The sequence below is a fragment of the Centroberyx gerrardi genome, chromosome 6 (assembly GCF_048128805.1).
Source record: "Centroberyx gerrardi isolate f3 chromosome 6, fCenGer3.hap1.cur.20231027, whole genome shotgun sequence".
NCBI lineage: Eukaryota > Metazoa > Chordata > Actinopteri > Beryciformes > Berycidae > Centroberyx > Centroberyx gerrardi.
Window position 1 is genome coordinate 1,814,060 of NC_136002.1, and position 26,378 is coordinate 1,840,437.

General features: G+C 42.6%; 1 protein-coding gene and 1 pseudogene across 1 annotated transcript; one reads left to right on the forward strand and one right to left on the reverse strand.

Annotated features, from left to right (window-relative positions):
* The first annotated feature begins 1,567 nt into the window (after positions 1-1,567).
* On the forward strand, positions 1,568-3,149 carry LOC144539408 (uncharacterized; annotated as a pseudogene).
* A 4,738-nt stretch (positions 3,150-7,887) lies between these two features.
* Positions 7,888-25,357, reverse strand: gal3st2 (galactose-3-O-sulfotransferase 2). The gene is made up of 5 exons (XM_078284228.1): positions 25,243-25,357; positions 12,441-12,551; positions 10,638-11,400; positions 9,352-10,224; positions 7,888-7,968 (listed from the first exon to the last, which is right to left on the reverse strand). Exons 1-5 carry the CDS (start codon positions 25,296-25,298, stop codon positions 7,888-7,890), a joined length of 1,884 nt encoding a protein of 627 aa, XP_078140354.1. The 5' UTR covers positions 25,299-25,357.
* Between the last annotated feature and the right edge of the window lie 1,021 nt (positions 25,358-26,378).

Sequence of the window (26,378 nt, forward strand, 5' to 3'; positions counted from 1 at the left end):
CTCGGCAGTCTCCTCGTCCACAAACAGAGCCCGACATCAGAGAGTGGACCGTCGCCCGCCTCCAACGTTTCCTGAGAGGGAAAGGCATTCCCTTCCACCGCAGCGACAATAAAGCAACACTGTTTAAACTATATTTAGCCTCCATCAATACAGCAACAACAAACACCGTACCTCCCGCGCTTCCGGCTTCCTCGCCAGAGCCAACCACCGCCCGTGTCGTCAGGCGTGACGTCACAGAGCCTCCGCCGCCACAGCCGCAGCCTGCATCATCAGCCCCCCCTGGTGGGGGGCAGGTCGTATGTCCCCCTGTGCCTGCTCCCTCCGTTTCAGAATTCTCTCAGCTGATCTCAGCTTTCTTTTCATCCCTGTCTTCGCAGGCTTCACAAAATCCCTGTGCACATACATCCTTTCATCCCATCATCCCTTCCTCTACCCTTCCTTCAGCCACTCACAGCAACATGGCTTCCGCTCCCCCCTTTTCTTTCACAGCCAACACGGCAGCACAAGAGCCCCTTCCAGCAACTCAAGGGGCCCCGCCACAGGCTAATCAAGTCGCTTATTCCCAGCCTCCTCCTTCATTTCCAACTGGTCTGTCCTTTCCCCCCCCCCCCCTTCTCCATCCCCACCCCTTCCCTTCCCCAACACCCAAATGTTTTTTATCCCTGTGCCAATAATTACACTCTAGCCACAGCAGCTCCACCCACCCAGCCAGCTTCGTCAGTTTGTCGCCCTTCTCCCGTCTCTCCTGCATTACGTCAGCAGATACTCACTGGTAACTACGTAGATTTAGCCCAGCTCCTTCAGCCTTCCATTGTCGACACTAGCCAGCCCAGGGAAATGCAGACTAACTTCGGTTCAGTGCAGCTCCGCCACCCATTACCTTCAAGGTCAAAGGATTTAACTCCTGCAGAATTCGCCCTTGCATTTTCACTTTACCGCGACATTATCTGCTCAGCCTTTCCCGCACGGAGATCAGAGCTAGATGATTATCTATCTATCGTGCTTGACATGGCCTTACGTTTCGGAGGGACCGGTTTTTACAGCTACCACGTCCACTTTGCTAACCAGGCAGCTGGCCGGATACAGCAATTTAATCAGGGAACATACTGGGGCGCCCTCGACTCCGAGCTTTACTGCCGCATCTTCGCAGCCCGCACGTCCCTCTCCTGCGAGTTATGCGGAGCCCCTTCCCACCCCGCTACAGCATGCACAGTCAGTGCTCCACCACCTCGCTCATGTCCCTCTTCCTCACGCAACGCCCCAGTCTTCAACCGCCTATCACAAGCCGCACCCCCACCTCCCATCATTCCCAGGCCCGCGGACATACGTCCTTCAGTCAATGTCCCTGTGCCGAAGGGAGTCGACAAACGGGGAAGGCCAATCCTCTACCAGGGAGGCAGGATGGTGTGCAACAACTTCAACCACCTGGGCTGCACTCTTTCCAACTGCCGCCTCCTGCACGTCTGCTCCTTCTGCGGAGGCGCTCACGCCAGGAGTACCTGCCCCCACAATCCAACCACACCTGCAGACTGACTAGCACGGCATCTCAGCACACCCATTAAGGTACATGTCCTTGCCACTGCTCTACAAAACCATCCAGATAGACAGTTCGTTCACTTTCTCATCAACGGCTTCACACATGGTTTCCATCCAGGTAAGTACTTCCCGATACTTCCCACGTCTCTCACAACCTTCAGTCCGCTCTTGCGGAACCTCACACTGTCGACACCCTATTGGCCAAGGAAGTCAAGGAAGGATTCATGATAGGCCCATTCGACAATCCTCCTTTTCCGGTATTCCGCATCAGCCCAATAGGCGTCGCCACTCGGAAATACTCCGGAAAAAAGAGGTTGATAATAGACCTGTCTTCCCCACATGGTTCACACATTCCGAGCATCAACAGTGTCATTCCTAGTCCCGATTTCTCTATGCAATATGCAACCATCGACCATGCCATTACCCTCATCCGTTTGGCAGGACGCGGAGCTTGGCTTTCTAAAGCAGACATCACCAGCGCATTCAAAGTCTTGCCAATCCATCCAGACTTCTGGCGTTTTTTCGGTGTTGGCTGGAAAGGTGCATATTATTTTTCTGTGCGCCTTACCTTCGGCTGCAGAAGCAGTCCTAGGATCTTCGACTCTCTTTCAGAAGCCCTGTGCTGGATCCTGACTAACAACCACAGACTCCCTTACATACTCCATCTTCTCGACGATTTCCTCATCGTCACTCCACCAGCCTCACCTCCTCACCTCGGGCTCACTACTCTCACAAAAGTTTTCTCAGAACTTGGTGTCCCTCTTTCTGAGGAGAAAACCTCAGGGCCGAGCACATCCATCGAGTTCTTAGGCATCACCCTGGACTCAATTTCCTTCCAGGCATCTCTGCCCTCAGAGAAAATACAGCGCATCACTCTGCTCCTGTCGAACTATCTCCTGGCAGACAGATGCACCAAACGCCAGCTACTAGCCCTCCTTGGCCATCTCAATTATGCCATTCGCATAATTCCACAAGCAAAATCCTTCCTGTCCAACCTTCTGACTAAAGCTGCAGCCGTCCCCTCTCTCCACGATAGAGTCGATCTGGACGATGCCTGCAAAATGGAAATGCGTATGTGGCAACATTTCCTGTCTTCTTGGAACGGCATTTCCTTCTTCTACGACAACTTCATCACCCAGCCCGAGGACATCCAACTTTACACGGACGCAGCTCCCTCCATAGGTTTCGGTGGCTACTATGGAGGGAGATGATTCGCTTCTGCTTGGCCCTCAGAGTTCAAATCTCTCGACTCCGAGTCCCGCTCTCCTTCATCCGCGCTTCACGAGCTATACCCCATTGTCATAGCTGCCATTCTTTGGGGGCATGAATGGTCTAGGAAGTCCATACTCATCCACTCCGATAACACTGCAGTCGTAGAGATCCTAAACAAAGGTCGATCCCGTTCTCCAGCCATCATGCAGTTCCTGCGCAGACTCACGTTAATCTCGGCTCAACACCAGTTCATCCTCCGGGCAGCCCACATTCCTGGTCACCACAACAGCATCGCTGATTCATTGTCTCGTTTCTCATTCCAGAAATTCAGACACTTGGCCCCAGAATCGGATTTTCATCCCATACCAATCCCACCGTTTTCAGCCACAACATTCAACTAGCTCCACAGCTGGGAAACCTCTCTAATGCTTCACAAGAAGCTATCCTCAACAGCCTCGCCCCAAGCACTCTCTCAGCCTACCTAACTGGCTGGAATTGTTTCAAGGCATACCACGCCACCTACCAGCTGTCATTCCCCTCTCTGGACGTCATGTCTATCTGCAATTTTATCACCCATGCTCATTCTGTCCAAAAAATCCGGTCCTCCACCATCCAGACCTACTTAGCAGGAATCAACTTCTTCTTCAAACTAGTCACTGGCCTCCATTGTCCTCCTACCTCCCATTCCCATGTTACCATGTTAATCAAAGGCTTGCGCAAACAGGAACCTGCTCTCCCGGCCAGACGCTTGCCACTCACTTCTGACCTTCTCAGCCTCTGCATCCGTTCTCTACGTTCAGGCTACATATCCCCTATGGTCGACTTGACCCTAGAATCCATGTTCCTGCTGACTTTTTTCGGCTTCCTGAGGTGCTCCGAATTTGCCCCGACTTCATCTGCCTATAATCCTTCTCGTCATCCCAGTCTATCTGACATAACCATCCACACTTCCGACTCTCTCATATTCACGCTCCGAAGGAGTAAAACAGATCAGCTGGGAATTTCTTTCCCTATCTACATTTTCCGCCTCGACTCCTATCTCAGCCCATACGAGCCGCTGGCCAAATACATCAGCTCTAGGTATGCCACCAAGGCATCACCTCAACACCCGCTCTTTCTCACCGAGACAGGAAAAATGGCCACTCGATTCTGGTTCCAGAAGCATTTACACAGAGTCCTCCACATTTCAGGCATATCTTCAGAACACTATTCGAGCCATTCCTTCCGCATCGGCGCAGCATCCACAGCAGCCAGACTGGGCATCTCGGATCAAACCATCCAGGTCCTCGGCCGCTGGTCATCTCAGGCATATCGCTCCTATATCCGCAACAATCTTAACGATCTCCGTCAAGCTCACACTCAACTCAGCTCAATCTAGATCTGACTCTTTTGGGGGCCTGTTATCAGCTCGGGTGGGAACTTGCCTGAGATGGAACCCCCACACTGAGTCTCCCTCCGCCCGGTCTCCAGTACGTCCTCCCAGACCAGCCTAACACACGACATCCTCCTTCCACCTTCACCCCTCCCCTTACATCCATTCACTTGTGCTCAACATCCAATACCTCTGAATTTCCATTAAACCTTTAAATGACATATTGTTGTGGCGTGGTCCCTGCTAGTGAAAAGGGAGTTACTGGTTGATGAGATGTAACATTTCACGTTCTGTCTGCACCTAGTCTGGTAAGTCTAGTCTTGTAATCAGCTGGGTTTGTGGCAACCTAGAAAACCTGAACGATGACACTGCAAGAAATACTACCTCTCTGGAGGTTATAATGTCCTATTTTCCTTGACTGTGGTGGAGACATTTAGGATCAACTACATAGTAATTATTGAGGCTGTAGTTTGTGGTAATGTAGTTTTGGATTGCAGAGATTTCAGAGTTGGCTCTTCAACTGTCCCCTTTGTTCCTCCACAACCTAGCCTGACCTCCCCACCTATCAAGAGACCATCCAGGAGACCCGTCTTGACCTAATGGAGGAGGAAGAGGATGAGGAGGACCCTGGGTCTGAGCCGACCGCCTGAGAAAACTTTCAGTATGTTTACCAACACATTTTTATTGCACACACAAAACTTTGTAAATATGAAAATTCAATAAATATACAAATGTCATAAAGTAATCTATAAATGAAAATTGCAAATTTGCTTCACACTAGTATGTGATGTACACTCTTGTAATGGAACTGATGATTTCTGTGTTTCTGTTACTCCACAGATTACGTCGATGAGTTGATCACGTGTTCCAGGACCCTGCACCTTATGTGAGCCAGGTTTTGAAGATCTCCTTCCAGAAGACCTGTGCGCCCAGTCTGACAGGCCAGCCAAGGAGGACGTCATTGCAGCCATGTGTCTCGGTTCAATCAAGAGGCAGTCTGAACCCAACGTAGCTGGCAGCATCATGGAGCTCACAGCATATGCACAACACCACACACACTGGTATCACTACTCTGACCTAGAAAGCCCCAGCACTAGCTGACAAAGGATCTGTAGGCTAGACTCTGAGAGGAAGGTACACATACTGTCAATATATTTCATTTGAATACTTAGTCTCTTCTTTTGTTGTTTTGGTTATCTGGCATGAGGTCAGGTTGTAGTTGGGTGTGTTTCACGAATACATAACAGATAACTAAAAACATCAAATTATAAATCATTTTTGTGATTGATACTGCACTACTTTACTACACTGCAGTAACTGCTACAGTGGAACACTCCCCTGTGTACACTCATAGATTTAGGTTTTGTAACATAACAGCACCCCATTATAGTCCTGCATAAGCAGTGTTATGTTTCTACATGTGCCTTTTTAATGCCTTTTCTATAATAAAATAATTTTATTCTGTATGAACAGTCAAGTGTTGTGGTTACTTTTTGGTTTCACGTTTAATTTACATGGGTATGTAAAGGGAAAAAAAAATATAACCCCACACACACTGTCTACACTTACATGCAAGTGTAGACAGTGTGTGTGGGATTATATTACTTTTTCAGTAACTTTTGTCCGATGCCCCTGTCACTAAAAGACTTTTAGGTGTGCTACAGTTGTTTCTCTACATGGATGTGTAATAAAGTAGAACAACACACAGATATTTTACTCAAATTTATTGTCATGTACAATATTATCCAAAGTCACATGTTGGCCATATTATTTGGCAAATCAATTCATGCACAGAATGCATAAAAGAAACTTACTGCTCTATACCTCTAAGCTGTAAGGGCCCATAGTCTGCTTTATAAATGTTCATTGCATTCTGTAGTGAGAACACATTCAAACATACAGGCTCCAGACCAGGATGATCCACATGCATATAGGTGGATCCTGAAGCTGATTCATTCTGCTGGTAATCTAGGGAATGACAAAGGGTAACTGTTATTGAATTTTGCAAGCTTTATAAGAACATTACACTGCCAATGACGTTTATATTATATGTTTATCATTTAGCACAGACAATGCAGAGTAAATGTGAGTACTGTACAAACTAATGTAACATACGACAAACAATAAAGGTGTCAACTCTAAAAGAGGTAAGATGTTATGTACAGGATGAATGACCAGCAGGCTTCCATGAGATGCAGTTTTTGAATATTTCAGCTACAGTTCTAAAACTGTTGAGCTGTAGCTGAATAACACTGGCATAAATTACGAGAGTCATATGTTCAAATGGTAGATAGCATGGGACATAACCATATGTTTGCTGGTGTCGTGACAATATTTGTATCCACTGCAGATGGGTTCTTCTTTTGCGTTTTCACAATTTGATGTAATGGAACGTAATAACTACATCATGTCTGATGTGGATTTGTTTCCTATCGCTAGCCAGTACAACAGCAATTGTAATACACTTCATGGAATAACATTACAGCAGCTATCCAAGTAGCCAGCTAAAAGCTACCAACACCTACTGTGTTGACGAGCTTACTAGACAGTCTCAAACCACCGGCACCGGTGAAAGTCAGGCTAAAAATGAATCAAACAAACCATACGGTACAGTTACCGTGGGAGACACTCCGGCAGGTAACGTTAGATATCGTTTTTATGGGATACAAATTTGTCCGCTATGGCTATCCAGAAAGACAACATAGCCGACGCAACCACATACACACGCACGGTGAGAAAGTACGAAAACAGTGAAATTTCAACCTACCAGTCAGAGACATCCTGCTGTAACCATGTCTGTAAAAATTCGGCACCTGCCTCCTCTTGTTCGGTTGACAGATTCCGCCTCAAACATGTACAGTTTTACATGTTGTGTCACAGAGTTTTCTTCTACAAGGAGCTGCCATGTTAGTTTTGGAGTTTTTCCGCGTCTGCACCCTCCCCCCTCACCCAGCCGATCAGGCAGCCAATCAGAGCAGCACCTCATTATCAGAGCATCCCCGCCCACTCAGAACAGCGCATAGTTAATGAGGGGAGAAACTGAGAGGATGGAGAGGCTCCACAGAGCCTGGATTTGTGTTTTTTTGCAACAGAATTCATAACCTTGTTTTAAAGACCACTGAGAAATGTTTTAAACAGCTAAAAAGAGCATAATATGGGACCTTTAATCTTTGCTTGTTTTCTTTTTGGGTCTCAAAGAGCTCAGTGTGAATTGAGAAAACTGAATTTGAAATCATAGTTACAAGTTAAATTAAAAAATAATAACATTCAATTTCAAGCATTGCATTCAATTTTAAATTGTGTTTTACAAATTCAATTTTTGAATTAATTTACGCAAAAAAAATATATGCAATCAAATGCAATCTCTGCTGGCACTATTCTCTCTCCATAAGTAGTTTGACTCCTGACGATCAACATCAACTGCCCTCAAACTAGAAATAAAATACAAATCAGTGAAATGTACAAATTTGGATTTCTCACATCATAACACCCACACACCTCCCAATGTCTGACAATAGCTGACACTTCATACCTAATACTTTATGCCATCTTTCATATAATACTCAAGCATGTGTAGATTTCACACAAAATAGATTAAAAGAAACATGAAAACCTAGGCCACGCAAAAACATTTCTCTTATGTCTACTGGTCTCTACAGAGTAGGAAGGACACTGGAGAGAAACTTTTGGTTTTGTCTGTTTTATTCTGCACCAGTAGAAATAAAACTAAAAGGCAAACTCAAATACACACCACCAATGCTAGAATGCTAATGTTCCCCTTTTTGTGGATGAGTCCAGCAGTCAGGTGGCTTCCCATTCAGCATATCCAGTGGTTCATCTAGCAGGACCTGCTGGATCAGAGGAAGATTAGAGAACTGGATTCCATTAAGTGTGGTTGTCCTACACTCAATCCCTGCCAAATCTGTGCTTATGAGTGGTGACATTATTACTGTCAATATTCAACAAATGAAAATCACATATACAGACATAGACATATTTACAAAAGTATTGTGATTGTCTGTGATATAGTCTCAAATCATTAAGATAATCAGAAATCATTAAATATCCTTTCTTGATTATCATCCACAATTCATTTGTATTGATCAAACTCAAGTGCAGAAACATTTGGAAAACATACATTAAATACAGTAATTATTTGGTATTCTAAGAATTAGAACATTATTTAAAATAATAATGCCTCTCTGATAATAGAAAGGACTATTGCTCTCCTGCTAAGTGACTCTATGGTAAGTACTCCATTCTCAGCAATAATTCTTCACTTCGTAATTTGTTGGAAAAATGGAGAGGATTTCCAGGAAATGTCTGAGTTCTCACCAGGAAACTCCAAGCAAGAGTTCTTTTGAGATCTTCTTGAGCTTATGTGACATTCTTCAAAACAATCTTTCTTTTTTTGGAGCTGTACTGAGGAATTTTAAACAATGGTAGAGACAAAGAGTAGAGAGGGCAGACAAAGAGGGGATTCCTCCTCAAGTCATCAGAAATAAATATCTATAATCTATAATATTTTCAATATTAACTCATGATGACACAGAAAGATACAGATTAGACTGACTCGACTTAACTAACCACAAATGGTTAATGCCAGTCTTATTAATTGATAACATAAATCAATTCACTTATGTATTGATTACTTGGATGTTGAAGGGCATAGTACAGAGCTTCTGCAGATAGATCTAGATCTCTGTTGATCTGTAACATCAACAGATATCTAGCATTATTTTTTTTACATTTGGAAAGTACACTGTTTATTGCCTATTTTGGTCTTGAATAGGACTGGATTTGCCCTGGTCTCAGTTTTAACTTGGTCTCGACCCCCTTTGGACCTGGTCTTGATTTGGACTCAACTAAGGTGCTCTTGACTACAGCCATGCCTCAAGATCATCCCTCTATACAGCTCTAACTTCACTGTGTTTATGTTATTGGCATAAAATCAAACTAGAGGAATGCACTTGAAAGTACATGAAGAAAATGTTCCAACATGGTCATTAGACTGAACAAATACTATTAAACCTCTGTATGAACCTATAAGAACTGAATGGCCCCATCAATCATCAATACAAGTCATCAGTTCCAGTTACCAGTCATGGCATATTTCTGTTGTTTTTAGCTGCTGTGTGTGTTAACAGGGTACTTGTGGGGGCCTTTTGGTTCTTGGTATTTGGGTCTTTGTGTCTGACAGTTCTTCTGTGATGGGCTTCCCTGGCCCAGACCTGTCTCATCATGCCAGTTCGGTTTGAGCCAGACTGGCGCTGCAAAGCAATCATCCTAGTTGCTTTTCTTTGCTTAGTGGCTAGCTCAGGAAACTGCTGGGAGTACAGTGTATCTGTGTACTGCAGTTCTGGAGTTATAAGATTCTGACATTTTGTTTTGGTTGATCCCTCTAGGCCTGGGTTTAAGTTATATCCTTGGATGACAGCTGCTCCATATTGGAACGGCTTCAGTCCAGCATCTTTTATTTGGGAAGGGTCTACCGCCCCACCATCTTTCAGGCAGGTTTTTGTTAGCTGGGCTCTGAGCTCTTTCAACTGAGATACTTCCCACCTCATCTCCTCCTGCCCCACCAGAGTGTCCACTTTATGCCAGAAGGTGGCGTTAAAGTGCAGGTACAGCCTCCAGTCTAAAGCGTTCCAAGCCTTGATCTTGTCTGCGGTGTTTGGTAGAAGTGGGTGACGAGTCCGTTCACTGCGGCTGTTGAGCTTAAAGGAAACCACGTCATTCAGGGACCAGCAGAGTGCATGCTTGAGCAAGACCATAGATTCATCAAAGTATTCAGAAATAAGAATGAGGTGGAAGTCCTGTTCAATGGCTGCGATAGCTGTGCTGGCTCTCGCCTCCAGGTCTTCAGCATCGACCGAAATATTGTTGTCAAAGCCAAAGTCGAAGGCCAGAATATTGTGAGCGTAGTGGTTGTTGGTCAGCGATGAGTTGTAGCCTCGCCAGCCGTTATCAAGGAAGTCGTCCAGGCTGCGAGCCTTGTGGAAGGCTGGGATGCTCTTATAGTAAATGAAGATAGACTCCATCATGGCCACAGGATGCCTCAGGATGGAAAAGTAGAAGGTATCCTCAGGCATCACTTTTGCCACCTGGGACATAACAAAGGAAGAAATGTGTTTAGGAGAAAATACCAAGTTCTACTTCACTGTGACTGAAATTCTGAAAGATTTTACAGGGAGAATACAATAATTTTTCTTCATTGCTTATGTTTTTCCAGTTAGCTGATGTAACTGCTGTTCAACATGTTACTTTAGAGGTAAGGGAAATATAAAATCATATCATATGAAATGTGTCTAACAGTTAATAGAAGTTTTACAGTGCCAAATTGTATGCAAATTGGAGCCCGGTTCATGAACAATTATGAAATATAAAGCAATAACCAAAAGGTGAAAGATGATGTGGCCTAGCTATGTTACAGATGGATAACTCCAGGCATGCAGTTATAAACAGGCATAGCAACAGTTACACCAAACAATTTGAGTAATTTTTTAATTAAGCTCACCTCAGATTTTCTAAACCTCATGTGGTTGCACATGACGTGGAACTGCCTTACACTTCTGCTGCTGACGCCCTCCACAAAGTGGGAAGCAAAGAAGAATGGGTAAAACAACTGGCTGTGTTTGTTCAGTGGGAGGGCAAAGGTCAAGTTCCTGCTGTCACCATAGCGATACAGGATGTTGAGGATGGTGCTGCTGGCTGTTTTGTGTGTCTTTAGGAACACAATGTGATCCTTTGGCTGACAGGAGCCTTTACTATCATGGATGCTGTTGAGGTGAACCTTGGAGGAGCTGGATGGAGTGGGGATGTTCAGGATCCTCTGGTCAATGGCTGAAGTCAGATCTTTACTATTACTGTGGAAGTGTGGGATGTGATGACTCCTGCTATCTGAGCTGCTGCGAGATGGCACCCCCTGTTGGAGGACCAAAGAACCAGGAAGTCCTAGGCTTTGCTTGTTTCTTAGTGTTGGGTCTTTGGGTAGAACTAGCTTTCCAGTTGAAACTTTTCTTGCCTCTATCTGAGAATCTATGAACTTACTGGTTTTATCAACATGTCTCGACAGGATCTCATCTGAGGGCTTTAGATATCCCTCAAATCTCTCCCCTCTTCTCTCCACCTTATTTTGATGAGGACGTTCTGCTGTTCCTTCCTTGTCTACTAGTGCAGGCTCAGCGTGGAGGTTTTCCCAGACATTTTGCAGAGAGGGAAGTGGATGCTGGTTTTCAGCAGTGAACCTCAGATTCAGGAGTCCTATCAGTTTGTCATTCCTGGGAGGAGACAGCAAGTTGCACACACAGTCAATATGATAAGTCATATATTACCAATAAGGTCAATTGGACAATACATTTATCTTGAATCATTATAAAACTTGAAACTAGTACATTTTTCTAATTTCAATGGTAGACCAGTTATAATACACTGATGAGTTGGAAAAAAAGTGGGGTGCTTCCTTCTCTTTGGAAGGTGAAAAAGTTAAATTGATTAGAATTTAAAGATGCCATATTTTCAGTGTTTCAGAGTTGAGTTTCAGAACTCAAAAAGTACAAAGTCCTAAAAAATGTATTGTGCATTTTTAAAGAGTTTAAGCTTCATTTTTGGTCAAAAGATAAAGCGTAAGACTACAAATAACCTCCTTTATCAGCCCTGAGGGAGAAATACTGCATTAGATCAGAGCTGAGCTGCAAGGAGCTGTTGGCTATAAGGTGTAACACACTCATCTGGATATCTGCCAGGTTGCTATGTTTACGTGTTGAAATGTTACTGGATATATCTGTACACATTCAATTCAGAAGCTAATCTGACATTTACGATTCTCTGCTGGTTTAGGTCAGTAATTAAAATCAGCCTATCCAGAGTTGAATTTGTGGTTGTTGTGCAGGTTAGTTGGCAGAAGAGAAAAATAAAACGGAATAAAAGCATCTTGAATTTGGATGACGTTTATAACATCTGCATCATCACCATAAAATGTTCTGCTATCAAACTACATTGCTGCTGCACTGGAAATATCTGGACGTGCCGTCACGTTGTCTACGTTTGGCCCGTAATCCACAGAAAGAAAAATATACCACCAAACAAAATGGACCCAGGAATGCACTTTGTCCATCAGCAATAACTGATTTTTTTTTTTTACGTGTTTTAGGGTGGTCCTTACCTTTAAAATGATTTCATTTGATTTATGTGTGATATGTTTAACATTGATTATTTCTCACATTTCAGCAAAACCTTAAGGACCCTCTAACTCAGTGTGAGAACCACTCATAAAACACTAACATCCAAACTGGTAGGATCTGCAGCAGTGTGACTTTACCTGGCCTGGCGGACGACTCCCAGGATTTGAATGGCGACGCAGATCACAGTGAGAAGCATGAGCAGCATCCACAGAGAGCGACGCTGGCTGCACAGCACTCTCCTCAGACACCTGCAGGAGGCACACAACATGCAGACACTGATGAAACCTATACTGAGACCACTGAAACCAGAAGTTCAAGATGGGTCAGATATATGGGTCCAATATTGTCCTTTTATTAAAAATGGGATCTGGTCCAGTCAGTGTCGTCCACCTCTGATATGATGGATATGAGTATATGATATGATATGGGAGAGTTTTAGTGTCCCATGATCTAGATGCTGTTTCAGAGGATTTCCTACCCTGACTAAAGGATACAATTCTTGGGGGAATAGTGGCGCACTTCTACATGTTGGGTTTGGTGTAGGTTGTCCCTTTTTGGGGGCAAAGTTGTCCGGCAACACAAAACAGAGAAAAACAGAGACATGACTGAGCCTTCTATCAAACCATCCCGGTCTTCGGCCCGGTTTGAACACAGTTTATTTCCTTGTCTTACATCCAGTTAATTTAACTTTAGCAGTTGAGAGTATGCGGAGGGATTGGCTAACTGTTCACCTCAACTGGAGCCACCATGGGCTCTCCGCGGGAAGCCAAAAACTCTGTAGCCTAGTTTGTTATGTCTTGTCAGCTCTGTGCCTATAAATTAATATATAAAGTAACCTTTTATTGTAACCTTTTTATTGACCAATTAAAATATTTAAAAGAAAACTACATTCCGGTTGATGCATATCTCACTCATAACTTTGGCTCGTGACCCCTTAAAACAAAGCAATGCCTACTACCCCATCACAGGTTGCATATGCAGAGTGGTCAACAGTTCACCCAAAAAATTATTTTCCCTTTTCAGGCCATTTCATTTTGTTATCAGAGGAGGCCTAGAGGCTACTAATTGCATAATAATCTATTAGAAATATGTTGTTTTAAATCATCTTGCAACACCCCAAAACTATCATGTGACCCCTTGGGGTATCCCGACCCCCAGTCTGAGAACTGCTGCTGTAGTTGAAGTTCTGGAATAATCAGGATAACTATGTCATTCACCAATGTATTGTCAAGAAGATACATAGATCCACTTTAGATCCACCCGAATTTCCCCAGGGGGATCAATAAAGTGCTATCTTATTTTATCTCACTATATTGCTATGCTAGGTTAGCTGTCTTTCAGTATCATGTAGCCTGTTAGCCAAAATGTTTCATTAGCATTGCCCAAACTTAATAAATTCCACATCTGTTACAAAAAAAACTGCTCTGCTAGCTAAAGCATAAATTCCAAACACACCACTGCCATTTTGTTAGCATTGGGCAAAATTCCATTCCTTTTATGCAAAAAAGCAGCTGTGCTAACTCAGTCTAGTTGTTACTAAAATGTTCACGTTTTTTTGTCACATATAGCTTAGCTACCACAGTTGCTAAGCTAACGCCGGTCAAGCGAGCATCACTCAATATGAAGTGAGAGAGCGCTGTTTGACCGACTGATAGACTGACTGATCTGAATTTGAATCCTGATGACCTGTCTTAAGAGGAAAACAGTGAAGTTATCACCTTCCTCTTATTTACCTTGGAATGTTTATGGAGGTATGCCCTCTACTGAGTACCATCTAGTTTGCATTTTTTATTTCACAACACACTTCATATAGGTGTTTGTGAAAGTGAGTGTATGTGTGTGTGACTACAGCACATTTGACTGTACAGTACACACAGTATGAGGGAGAAGAACACTATTATTTACAGTAAAAAAAACAGCAGCATTTCAACAGCAACTCTCATCAACTTTTGGTGCATGGTCCTGTCTCAGCTCACATGTGTGTGTGTGTGTGTGTGTGTGTGGTAAAGGACCTTTGTCGCAAGTCATCCCTCTCTCTTTCTCTCCCAGCCTTTCCTTTCTCAAATTTGAACAATCTAATGAAGGCAAAAATACAAATAAAAACAAAAAAATATCTTACAAAAAAGAATGACATCAGCTGAACTGAAGGAACAGCCTCCCTCATATAATGTATCTATATACCGTATTTCCTCTAATATTGGCCCGGGCCTTTATTTACTTCAACTGCAGAGGGTACCAGGCCTTTATTGGAAGCAGGCTTATATTAGAGACAGGCCTTTCTTTCTAATTCCCTTGGTGGGATTTGCTCATATTTTAGTGTGAAGTATGATTTTCTGATCTGCTTCTGTTGGGGTACGTTAGGTAGCCGTTTTTTTGTTACTGCAATGCATTCCGATAATTACGGTAATCGACGACGGCATGCTCCAGAGACTTCCGCCGGCCGAGCCATCTTGTGGCATACTGCCATCTTGTGGCACTTGTACGTTACTACAAACTACAGTTACAAACAGGCACCAGGAGTTTACCGGTATCCACCGTTGTTTGCATGTAAGCTGAAGCTAACTGAAGCTAAAGTAGAATCTATACAATTATATCATATCGCCGTTAATTTCTATGCGTGAGCTCAGTCCACCTGACAGCCCTCTGTTCTGTCGGTGGCATGGAGGTTTCGGTGCGCCGAGGGCTTACTGCCGATGCTTCGAGTTTCCCGGGGGCATGGTTCCGGCCAGTGCCGATAGCTGGGTGCCGATTTGTTCCCGGTGATCCGGCCGAGATATCAGCGGGGCCCCGACGCCGATGCGTCACCAGGTGTTCCCGATAGGTACGGGCCGTGGGCGCGGTGGAGAGGACAGCGGCGGAGAGAGGAGACGGACACGGTCCAGCCATATACTAGGTTTTGACCTAGTCTTGTTTCCTTTGTTTTTTTCCCCGGCTTGTATTTGGGGCCGGCCTTTATTTATTCGTGTCGACCACGGCCCCGGCCACTATTAGAGGAAATACGGTATGTATCTTTCTGTGTGTCAGGTTTTGTTATATGTGAGTGGTATCAGACTAGATTTTGTCAAACTGATCAACTATTATTGGCTTATAATGAGGCAATCTCAGAATTGAAGTAACTCGTAACTATCAGCATCATCTAAATGCCTAAAATCTAAAGTGTATCTGCAAGTAGCCCATTTTACTTATAAATCTGATCATTTGTGGGGTTCGTCAGAGGCTTTGTGGCTGATTTTGGACATTCACATTATTAAGTATCAGCAGGGATGTAGTGGAAGGTAAAGCCACCTAAACCCTGTTTACCACCTTTTGAATTACAGAATAGAGTTTATGACCTTTTGTGGTTGATAGAAATATATAGTCTTAAATTAAGAGTATACATCATAGTAAGTAGTACCAAACTGATCAACTGTTATATAATTTTGATTTTTGCTCATAGAGGTTGTTGTTTGCCTTATGTTGATCACTGACTGGGTGTCATAGACCCTCTTTTTTTATCTATTTAACACTACATCACTGAGTATAATACACATACAACTCTATGTATATTCAGTGTCCAGAGCCCATGTTACTTTTCAAGATGTAATTTAGTTTTTCAACTCTCAGCATTGGCAACCTGGAACAAGTACTTTGGGTGCTGACAACGCAGATCAAACCGGAGGCTGACAGCTCCTTAATTTCTATGGATGTGGGCTAAAAAGTAGAAAATGTTCCATCAAAGTCAAATATATCAAGACATGAAATGTCATGTTCTGTCTTGTGGACACACACCCTTGGAGTCACCGGGATTAAAACCAAAGTGAAAAAGAAAAAATATATGTTAAATAATGGAGTAACTTGAGTTGGTGGATGGATATAGCTTATAAAAGGAAATCAAAAGTATGTTTCTTGTGTTTGTAGTCTATTCAATCTTGTAATGAATTTGCAGGGAATAAAATGAAGCGTTAGGGTTCCAAAATTCAGATTCAGATATCCATCATTTGAACAAAGGAAAATCTTAAAATGCGACATTGTTGTGTTATAAGCCACCTAGAACCCTTCACTTACTTACAAAACAATATTTCATTTTTATGTGACAAGGTTTTTTCCCTATTTTTTGTTTTTATATTGAGCAATAAACATTTTTGGTTTGTGTCCAAATGGACCTGTAAGGTTTTGGAATGGAAACCTTCAAATGTATCAATGCAGCAAGAGACCTTTTCTACATCCACTGAGATCATCTATTACGAAGTGATTTCAAAGGCCACTGCAGATGGATGGGATTCCTCTGGGGAGATTTTGTTCAGAGAGGAGGTAATGACAGTTTGAGAAAACACTCTATAACCTTTTGCCACCACAGCTCTTCCAGGGACTCATCCTGCCTCCAAGTGAAACAAGATATCAAACTTAGATGGAATTAATTTTCCTTTTTAGCAGACTGACTAAAAACCACAGTCTCGATTCACAATGTCTTGCCAGCAAACTCTCTCTGGCTCTCTCCTGAACACACTCACAAAGATAAACTCGACTCAGACGAAGATACGCATTCATTCATTGTTCATTCATTGTTATTTTTTTCCTTTTTCTTCTATTTCATTTCTTCTTATTGTTTACACTTCTCTCGTAAACTGCATTTTTAATGAACTAGTCATAAGATTGTGGAGTGAATAAATACAGCAGCCCATGCTTGTCAGCTATAATAATAATAATAATAATAATAATATTCTCTGACAGTCATGGATCCAGACAACATCTCTAATCGAGACGACAAAGAGTTTGGACTAGAAATATGTTCCATGTCATTAGTTTACAGCCTTCCAAATCTAACCAAAGCTACAAGTTGCGATCCCAAGGAGTGTCTCTACGACACACTACCCATGATTCCTTGCAAACATCAAGCACATGGAATAGCAACTCTTTATTTGTATCATGACATCATGCAAATAAAATTGCAAACTGGTATTATCAAAACACATTGTACACTCCATTATAGTTATACACATCATGAAACTGACTCCTTGGCAGAAAGAGACAGATAGAAAACCTTGCACACACATGGTACTGCTAGTACTGCAGATTTGAGTTTTAGTTCTACAAGCATTTCTCAGAGGCAGAAATAATCTCATTGGCTGAATTAAACCTCAATGAGCAGAGCTACCTCCTCTCTTGTTCCTTGTAGTGATGGATTGATACACAAATCAATCATTCATTTGAATGATAAGTGAACGAGTTGAATCGGTTCGCCAATGTAACTGAACTGAAATTTCAAATCGGTTCAGTGTCCGTGGTTGGACTGCGCTCCATACAGTGAGTCGACATGCTTGTAAACACAAAACGAGTGTTTGGGACAACAGTTACCTGTCTTCCTTGGGAATGACTTCAGTGTTGGCTGGCTACTTTCCAAAACACCCATCCAAGTCTTTCTAGGTCTCCATGTTAAGCCAGACACCAGTTCCTCTATATTGTCTCTCTTTCTCTCTCTCTCTCTCTTTCTCTCTCTCTCTCACTGGATTTTGGACTGATACTAAGCCTCCTCTGCCAAGCTGGAATCCTGGAAGCACTCAACAGCTGTGGGTACTGCTTGAATAAACACAACATTCACATACACACAAATACACACACACACACACACACACAGTTCATCTCTGCACACACAGGGCTCCACTCTCGCCACACTTTGACTTGAGCTGCTCATTTGGTGGCAGTCGTTACTAGGATTGGGGCCAACATTGGCCTTTTATTAAAACTTTAAAAGAAAAAAGAATTTTAAAGATCATCCATCTCTGATATGATAGAGGTTCCGTATATAGTATGGCTTTCAATGGAGAGTTTTAGTGTCCCATGGTCTAAATGCTGTTTCAGACTGTTTTCTTTTCCACCCTGACAAGAATAAAATTCAGGGGAAATGCTGAATGCTTGGATTCTATGTTTTTTAGCATGAAAATGGTCAAATTTAAAGATAACCTATTGGCAGCTTCAATCCAAAAAATATCAGTATAAGTCTTCAAAAACCAATATTGGCCAAACTATAGTGACTACAGTTATATAACTAGCTCAAGTCCAAGTTACAGAACCTTGAAGGGGAGAGTTAGCGCCAGTTCATTTCCGTGTCTATTTCCACACTGAGTAGAGAAGTGGCCACTGGCTTTGTCATGTTCTGCGGTTTCGTCTGAAAGCACTGTCAAAACTTTCTATAAACAGTGCTCAGCAGCCACAGCTATAGCCGCAGTCTACATGGAAATTCAGTGAGTGATTGAGTTAGCTAGTCTTGAAGACACGTCCAAAGCCCCACCCACGCACAGAGAGCGGTATGGCATTGTCTTTGAATTACAGGAACACCCAGCCACTTCAGACCACTATATTTTACAAAGATGTATAAACACTAGTCCAGCAGACAACAGAATCCCATTAAGTTCAGCAGAGTACAATCATATAACAGACTATTCATGTTCAGTATATCTTCTGAATGTTTGAATGTACTTTCCTTTTGGAGCCTGCCTGTTTCAATATGTGAAGCCTACTGGAGATTGTCAATTTCAGCTTTCCCACTTTGTTTTTGTTATCATAACCAGAAATAAACTATATAATCTATTGTAATAACATATTCAAAGATCGAACGTGAAATTCATGTTGTGCTGACACTTTAAAACATTTCCGCAAAATATCTATCTCACCGACCACTGCCACAGGCTTCTTGTGCTAAATCCTATTCTATTCTATTCTATTCTGTTCTATTCTATTCAAGCACATAGTCACATTACTCCCATAGCCAGAATAAAACATAATCTGAGTGGAAAACTTTACACATCACATGTCCAGTGTAGACACATATAATTGCTGCTACAGCACCTACTAAATTACACATAAATGATAAAACTGTAGCTACATACCTACGTAGGAGACGAGCCCCTCTGTTTCCAGAGCAGGGAGACATCCACATTCCTGAAGTGGCACAGAGACCGCCTGCCGTGACACGCACCACCCCCCACCGGAGAGACCCCATTGGCACCTGGGCAGGCGCCGGTTACAACAACCTCACGTCGCGCTAAATGAGCAAGGTCTCATAAAAACCAGCTGCCCCGGTTTTCACCCCAAGCCAGACCAAAAGGCCAGGACCTTCCCCCTTTCCAGGTCTGTTAAAATCAACAATGCCGTCACCAGACACTAATAATACTGGCAATAAAGCTGCCATAAAATACTCTGATAGTCAGCATCTTGTCCTATTTGTAAGCTCATAAAGTTAGAATGTATGACGTTAATGAACAACACACTATTACTTCACCAATCTTGACACTACAGGTCCCAAGTTTGGTATCAATTTATTTGTTCTGATCTTAACTTTTCAAATCTGCCACCAGAAATGTGCTATGACCGAGTGTACAATTTTGGTGAGAATAATAGAGAATCCTAAGATTTCAAAGGTGCTATCACCCGGATCAAATCAGCATTGGTCACGGTGATAAGTAGGTGGGGAACCCCCACCTCCCACCCCCCCTCCCCCAACGGCACCACTGCTGAATCCGATTGGCTGAACGCCATCTGAAGGTAGAGACACCATATTCCTTATAAATCGTTCCCAGAGAATAGTTCAGTGAGTTAGCTTGCTTCAAGGTCACTTGATCAAGAGTTTCTCCACCCCAGTCCAGTCCGTCCAACTTGGCTCCCAAAGACTCTCTCACCATCCAAGTCCAGCAACGTCGGCCGCAGCAGACTCCAGGACACAAGCAAGCATCACAGCAATCCATTCACTTTGCTTAGTCTCCTGGTGCTGTTAGAGGTCCGTTTATCAACTGGCATAGCCTCCAAAGCTCTGTTATTTTGAACTACTTACTCAACTTTCTGTTTCTCTATAATTGTCTATTTGGGATATGTCTAATAACTCATAATTTCCCTTATAAAATAATATAATGTTTGAGCTATGATTTTCCTACACCTACACACACATACCTGCACATACATCCACCCACTATACACACAGATAAATGCATGTGCGTACACACACACAAATATTAGCCATATTGTTCTAGTTGCAACACATACACTATGCCAGTGGGTCACAATCATTTTCATGTCCCAGACCAAATACACACACACATACCCCATTTGATCAGATTTAGTCCCAGAGACCCATATGGGAAGATTTTAGTTGTTGATTTAGTATTAAATTGTAGAACTGTCAACACTGTATATGGGAACATAATAGTGGTGAGAGTGAAACCTAGCATTACAATAGTCATTCTTATACATTCTCCAATTGGGGTAATTTCTAGTGAATTATATAGTGAACTGAATTTATCCCTAATTTTGCTGGTGGACCCCCTGGAACCTGCTCAAAGACCCCTGGAACCCCCCAAAACAACCCCTGGGTGTCCTTCGGCCCCATTTTGACACTGCACTATATTACTTTGGTAGGAGGGTAGGGGAGAGTATGCTTGCGGACATCAGGAATGAATGAGGAGACTTTTTAGCAAAGGCTACAGCAACATCTGGAGCATGGCCTGCTCTCCTTCCCGGCCTTCCTTTGCAACTCTCATGCACAAACACACATGAACTTTTGCCCTCTATGTATCACTTAAGAGGTAGCTTCAGGTAGGCACTTTGTCTTCTGAGGAATTCCAGGCATCCCTCTGTCAAACCCAGCAGTGGGTTGGGGCTCGGTCAAATGCACGGTCAGTCACCCAGTCTATCTGGAGATCAATCTGTCGTTCCAACTCTCTCAGGACTGACTCTGTCTGGCCAACAGTTTCTAATCTCTCCCTGGATAGTGATATCCCTCAAAGCGAGGTCAGCCCAAGCACAGAACTCACATCTAGGATCTAAACTAAACACTGGGGCGTTGATATGAAGGCTGATGACAATGTGAACCCAGCACATTGGATTGCACTTGCAACTGTTAAAGCTGCACTATAGGCAAGATTTTCATGTAAATATCCACCCATTTTATCAGCTTAAGTCACAAAGCAGGGCTGCAACAGAGAAAAGTGTCCAATCCCCCCAAAATGAGACGCCATAGAGTCACTCTGTTTACTCAAATTAAGTCCTGGTGTAGGTATGGTCACTGGTGGGAAATCTTCTCCACACAGGAAATGAAACTCAAGGGTGAAACAGCAGAAAGAGAGCGCTCCGTCCAGAGAAAGCTGGACTCACCAACATTAGATCTTTCCTCTCTCGTCCCTTTGGTATCTGTTGGTATTAAGATACAGACCAGCCAGGTTGGTAAACTGTGTGCACTTTACTGATGTCGCCTTACAGGATTTCTGACTATTGAAGTTCCAATTTTTCAAACAGTTACTTCTTGCTGACATTTGGAACCGACAATGTGCAAAGTTGTCTACTGCAGCTTTAAAGGAAAAATCCTCAGATCCTCTTACAATGTTAGATCTCATCAGTCTGTGAGATGAAGTGCTGTAATTTAGTTTTTGGGTGTATCCACTTTCCCTTAACCTGCCTCATCTACAGAATGCTTTTTGACAACCCCCAGAGAAGGGGGTTGCTAGCCAACTACTTCATGAACATTGGGGTGTGTATCACGGCCATGCCCCTTACTCAGAACACGTCTTGTGGCTCCATTGCATTGTGGTTTTTGAGGCTACTGTTAGAGGAGAAATTGGTAACTGGCAAGAACAAGAGGGGAACTGATTCTACATCTGATGCTAAAGCACATTCAGTGGAACTGTTTGAAAGATTCTACACCTAAATGTCAAGATTTAACAAGGAAGTGTTGCAAAAATGACTGACATTCCTGCAAATTAAAGGGAACGCATCTGTGAAAACTCCACAAGTTAAAGCTGTCACATAAGTAGGCAGTGTTAGATTATATGGAGGAGACTTTGAAGCTTCTGTTCTGCCTTTGACTGTCAAAAAGGATCTGGCCTGTAAACCTGCCTGACCTTGCACCAGCCTGAAGGTAACAACACCAATCCACATCCACATGACCTGGCCTACTGTTACAGCACGCAAGTTATCTGATCACAATCACCGGACTGTAATAGGATGCTGATAGGTTGCCATCTAACACTGCCTGCAAACTGCAAACTGATAGGATATCAGTGTTGAGTTGAGTGAAATTAGCCAGCAGACGCTGATTTGGACTTGGTGTTGTGTTTTCACCTGACAGTTTTAAGCTGGACCCATGGGGTTTTAAGGCTCATTCCTTGGCAATGGAATAATTTAACCCTTGTTCAACCATGAAAGCTGACTAAAAACAGATTATGGCATTAATCCAAGGGAGGAGTATAGCACATATACACCTACACCTTGGAGTTACCTGGACTGAAACTACCTTATACTGTTGGCCACTGAGCAGCTCAACTGGAACAGCTGGATTTTAATGTTAATGCCTTGCTCACGCACACTTTGACTGCGCTTGTTGACAATACTTGTATCCAACAAAAGGGCTTTTTCTACATTGAGCTGGCATGCAAAGGATAATTCTGGTTATTTTAAAACCTGGGCCTTAATTTCCTAGTTTTTGCCATCATGACGATTGCTTGCGTTGAAAATTTCATCACTTATTTCACTGTAGAGTGTTCATACCTCCAGGTTGCCGGGAGCGCTGCTGTCCAACACACACACATGGGGCCGAAGCAGTGATCTCCAATACTCACATTGCACTCACATTGCAGTTCAACATGTCTCTATATAGCTGCGATTTAACTATTATTACAACATTCCAGTTCTAATAGTCTGTTTGATACTTTTATAGCGTTGCTCACACACTTCCCTGTTTACCTTGCTTGCTACCAGTTTTTCTGCCGCCTTCAAGTCATGTCAGTTTGAAAAGCATTCTTATGTTTTACTGGGAAACCCCCACATCCAAAATCATTTATGAATTTAAAATCAACCATAAATGAACTACAGCAGATGTTTCTCACGTTTTGTCAGTGTGGTTGATTGTATTAGTGTGAATAAAACTGATAATTGTGATTTTTCATGTATGTGCATTGAACAGCAGCGCTCCCGGTGACCTGGATTTATTCTGGTTGACCTGGATTTAACTCTACAGTGAAGTAAGTGATGAAATTTTCAGTACAATCAATCTGGCTAGTTATATTTGTATGCCCATAAACCCACCTATGATCAAAAGCAACAAGTTCACACCCCTTCTCGGGGGGCTTGTCGAAAGGCATTCTGGGAAATGCAGGAAAGCACTAACTGAAGTAGAAGTAGATGAGGCAGGTTGAGGGAAAGTGGATTCACCAAAAAAGTTAATTACAACTTCATTACAAAATAACTCCTGGAATGCAATGAACATCATTGATTGATGATATCCAAATTTGTTTTCGCTCCTTGAGGATGTATGTTTCTTATGTGTTCATTGGGTAAGGGCTATTATTACTACTATATATATATATTCCTTTTATCTATTGTATTGCCATTAGCATTATCTATAATTTTCAGTTTTGTTATGTTTTTCCATCTCTAAATGTAGTTATTGATTGTTTGATTTACATTTGAAGTTTATGATTTGTTTATCTCATTACTTTAAAAAAAGAAAAAAAGAAGAGATTGCATTATGGTCAATCAGCCTGATATAAAACAATATACAGTCATAAATGAAATGTGACAATAAATAAAAAGTATATATATAAAAAAGGAAAGTATCCAAAGGTGTTTTTTGCTTATCAAATCAGGAGAGATTTAGAAGTCTCTGTTTATAATTATTTATAATTATAAATGAACACCAAGCTACTGTTTTAGCTTGTTCATTTATGACACTATGGATAGAGTCTTCATGTGGTGTCATTAAATCAAATTAACACCATCATAAAACCTATGGAACAGCTTGCTCTCCAGTACTAAAGGCATGGATGTGCTGTTCAAATAGCCATTACACTGATGCACTATTGTATTTTCCCTTTGCTCAAGACTTAAGGTTGATAATGGGGAAATGGTTAAGACATCAGGACAGTATAGATGGTAGAAACCATAAGTCGCATATATCATCCAGTTTATTTTAAAGCATTTACGCTCAATGCCACTTTGAACCTTTTAACTCACAGGATTAAAATCAAAGTCAAGAGAAGGGTTTTATAGAAACTGTTAAAATTGCAAAGACCAAATAATGACTTATTGGTACCTAAACTGTATACTGGCAGAAATACTGAAAACATTAATGACAACTGCAAGTTCAAGCCCCAATCTTGACATAGATATAGTTAAGAGGAAAAAATTGACAAATGTCAGTAGGGAACAGAATAGCATACCTGTCTCCGAATCAGCTGGAGAAGGTATAGGAGATGATTTTAGTAGGCTATGTGTAGAGAGAACACCATTCCCATGGTCTTGTAGGCTACTAGTAGACCAGTAAATAAGCATATTCCATGTTTTTGACCGCTAAACAGAATTATATCGAAGTAAATGTGTTTTTGTGCGCGTGAACAACCCACTAACCCGCGAAATTAAGAAAAAAAAAACAAGCATAACTGAATCTGAAATAACTGACACAACTTTTAAAATTACCTGTATCTCAGTGCGCCTGCCATATCCTGCATTTCCAGCCTACTTGTAGCCTACTTTGATGAAAAATGAGATAACTGTGACAAAAGAAAGGCCGACGGTTTTTGAAGTTATCCAATCCAGTTCAAAATGCTCTAGGAGTATGAAGGACCTGTTGACATGGAGCTGTTTCTATTTCAACATGTGTTGACCAGCTGCACTAATTAAACTTCTACAGAAACCAGAAAATTAGTTCCATTTCGACAAAAAAAGGTCGTTCAGTTTACTTTGGTAACTGTAGTGTTATGAATCTGTTCCTCCATGCATGGCATATTTAAGCATTTTATCTGTCACACTGGGGAGGATATTTAACTCAGAGAACTGTAATTGCAATCGTTCTGAATATTTCCTAAGGACTAGCAGACTAGCACCAGACTGCATGTAAAATTAACCAGTCACAGGAATGTGGATTGAGAGAATAACAGCAGAGTAAAGCATCCGAAAGCAAAACATCAGTTTACTTACGAGGTTAAAGAGCCCAGAGCTTGCTCCCTCATCCATCTCCTTGGTGAGGGCGGCATCTCCCCAAAGCCCCCCCAAAAAAACCAAAACCCGGTCCGAGTCTCTCCAGGTCTCCCCGTTAACCCAGACTACCCTGTCCTCCCTCTCTCTCCCCCGCTCTTTCCCCTCGCTCTCTCTCTCTCTCTCGGTGCGTCTCTATGTCTCTCTCTCTCTCAGTCGGACTCCTCCTGCCGAACCGTCATCGCTCCGACGCGCAGACAGATGGAGGGGTAGAGAGTCGTAGGGCATGCGCGAGGAGAGAGAGAGAGGATCTCAGTCGTTGAACTGAGACAGGGTTTATTGTCACCGTCCAGGTAGCTCGCTCGCTCTCTCTCTCTCTCTCTCTCTCTCTCTCTCTCTCTCTCTCTCTCTCTCTCTCTCTCTCTCTCTCTCTCTCAGTCTCTCTTTTGTCCTATTGTCCCATTTTAGCATTTTCAGCTTGTTAAAGCAGAGAACATACAGTATATGGCATACCAGAAGTTCATTCGTATCTGAATGTATTTTGGGGGATATCAAGTTGAGCATAAAGCTACAAAATACAACTTTTTCACATTAAAAGAACAATAGGCCTACATAAATAGGATATTCTATTCTATTCTACATTATCAGTCTGTGTTCGTCTCTGAAATTGAGTGCTTAGCACTCAATTTCAATTGTCAAAACTCAACCGATAGCTGACAAGGTTAGCAAGAAGGTTAAGCATTATCAAATATTGTACTTCTCTTCTAATTTTGAGCTCTTCTAGTTGACATCAGCATATTAGCAATCCATGGTAACAAGGGAGAAGCTCCTTTGGTCCTTGCTGCAAAACTCTCGCCCCAGCAACTGTAGGCTAAGTCGGTTTACGGAAGCTAGCTGGTACACATAAAAATGCGTGCCGCTCCAACCATCTTCAAATCAACGGATTTGAATGGGAATAACCACTGTATCCATTCAAATTATGTGGGGATACTATTTGCTGTGGCTGTGTGGTTTGGGTGTGGCCAGCAGTGCTGGTCATGGCTCTCCAGGTGAGGCAAGCTACCACAGCTGTGGAAGCTTTATGGATGCCAGTTACCTCAGCCTCAGGTTTGACACCCCATCAAGATGAGGGGTGGCGT

Bases quoted from the DNA above. Each gene is read 5' to 3' on its own strand.
- gal3st2 (XM_078284228.1), bottom strand. From the start codon at position 25,298: ATGCCGCCCTCACCAAGGAGATGGATGAGGGAGCAAGCTCTGGGCTCT. The intron at 10,225-10,637 runs GTGAGCTTAATT...GTTATGTCCCAG, and splicing joins TGAGGTTTAGAAAATCTGAG to GTGGCAAAAGTGATGCCTGA. The intron at 7,969-9,351 runs GTCTGGGCCAGG...CTGATCCAGCAG, and splicing joins GAACTGGCATGATGAGACAG to GTCCTGCTAGATGAACCACT.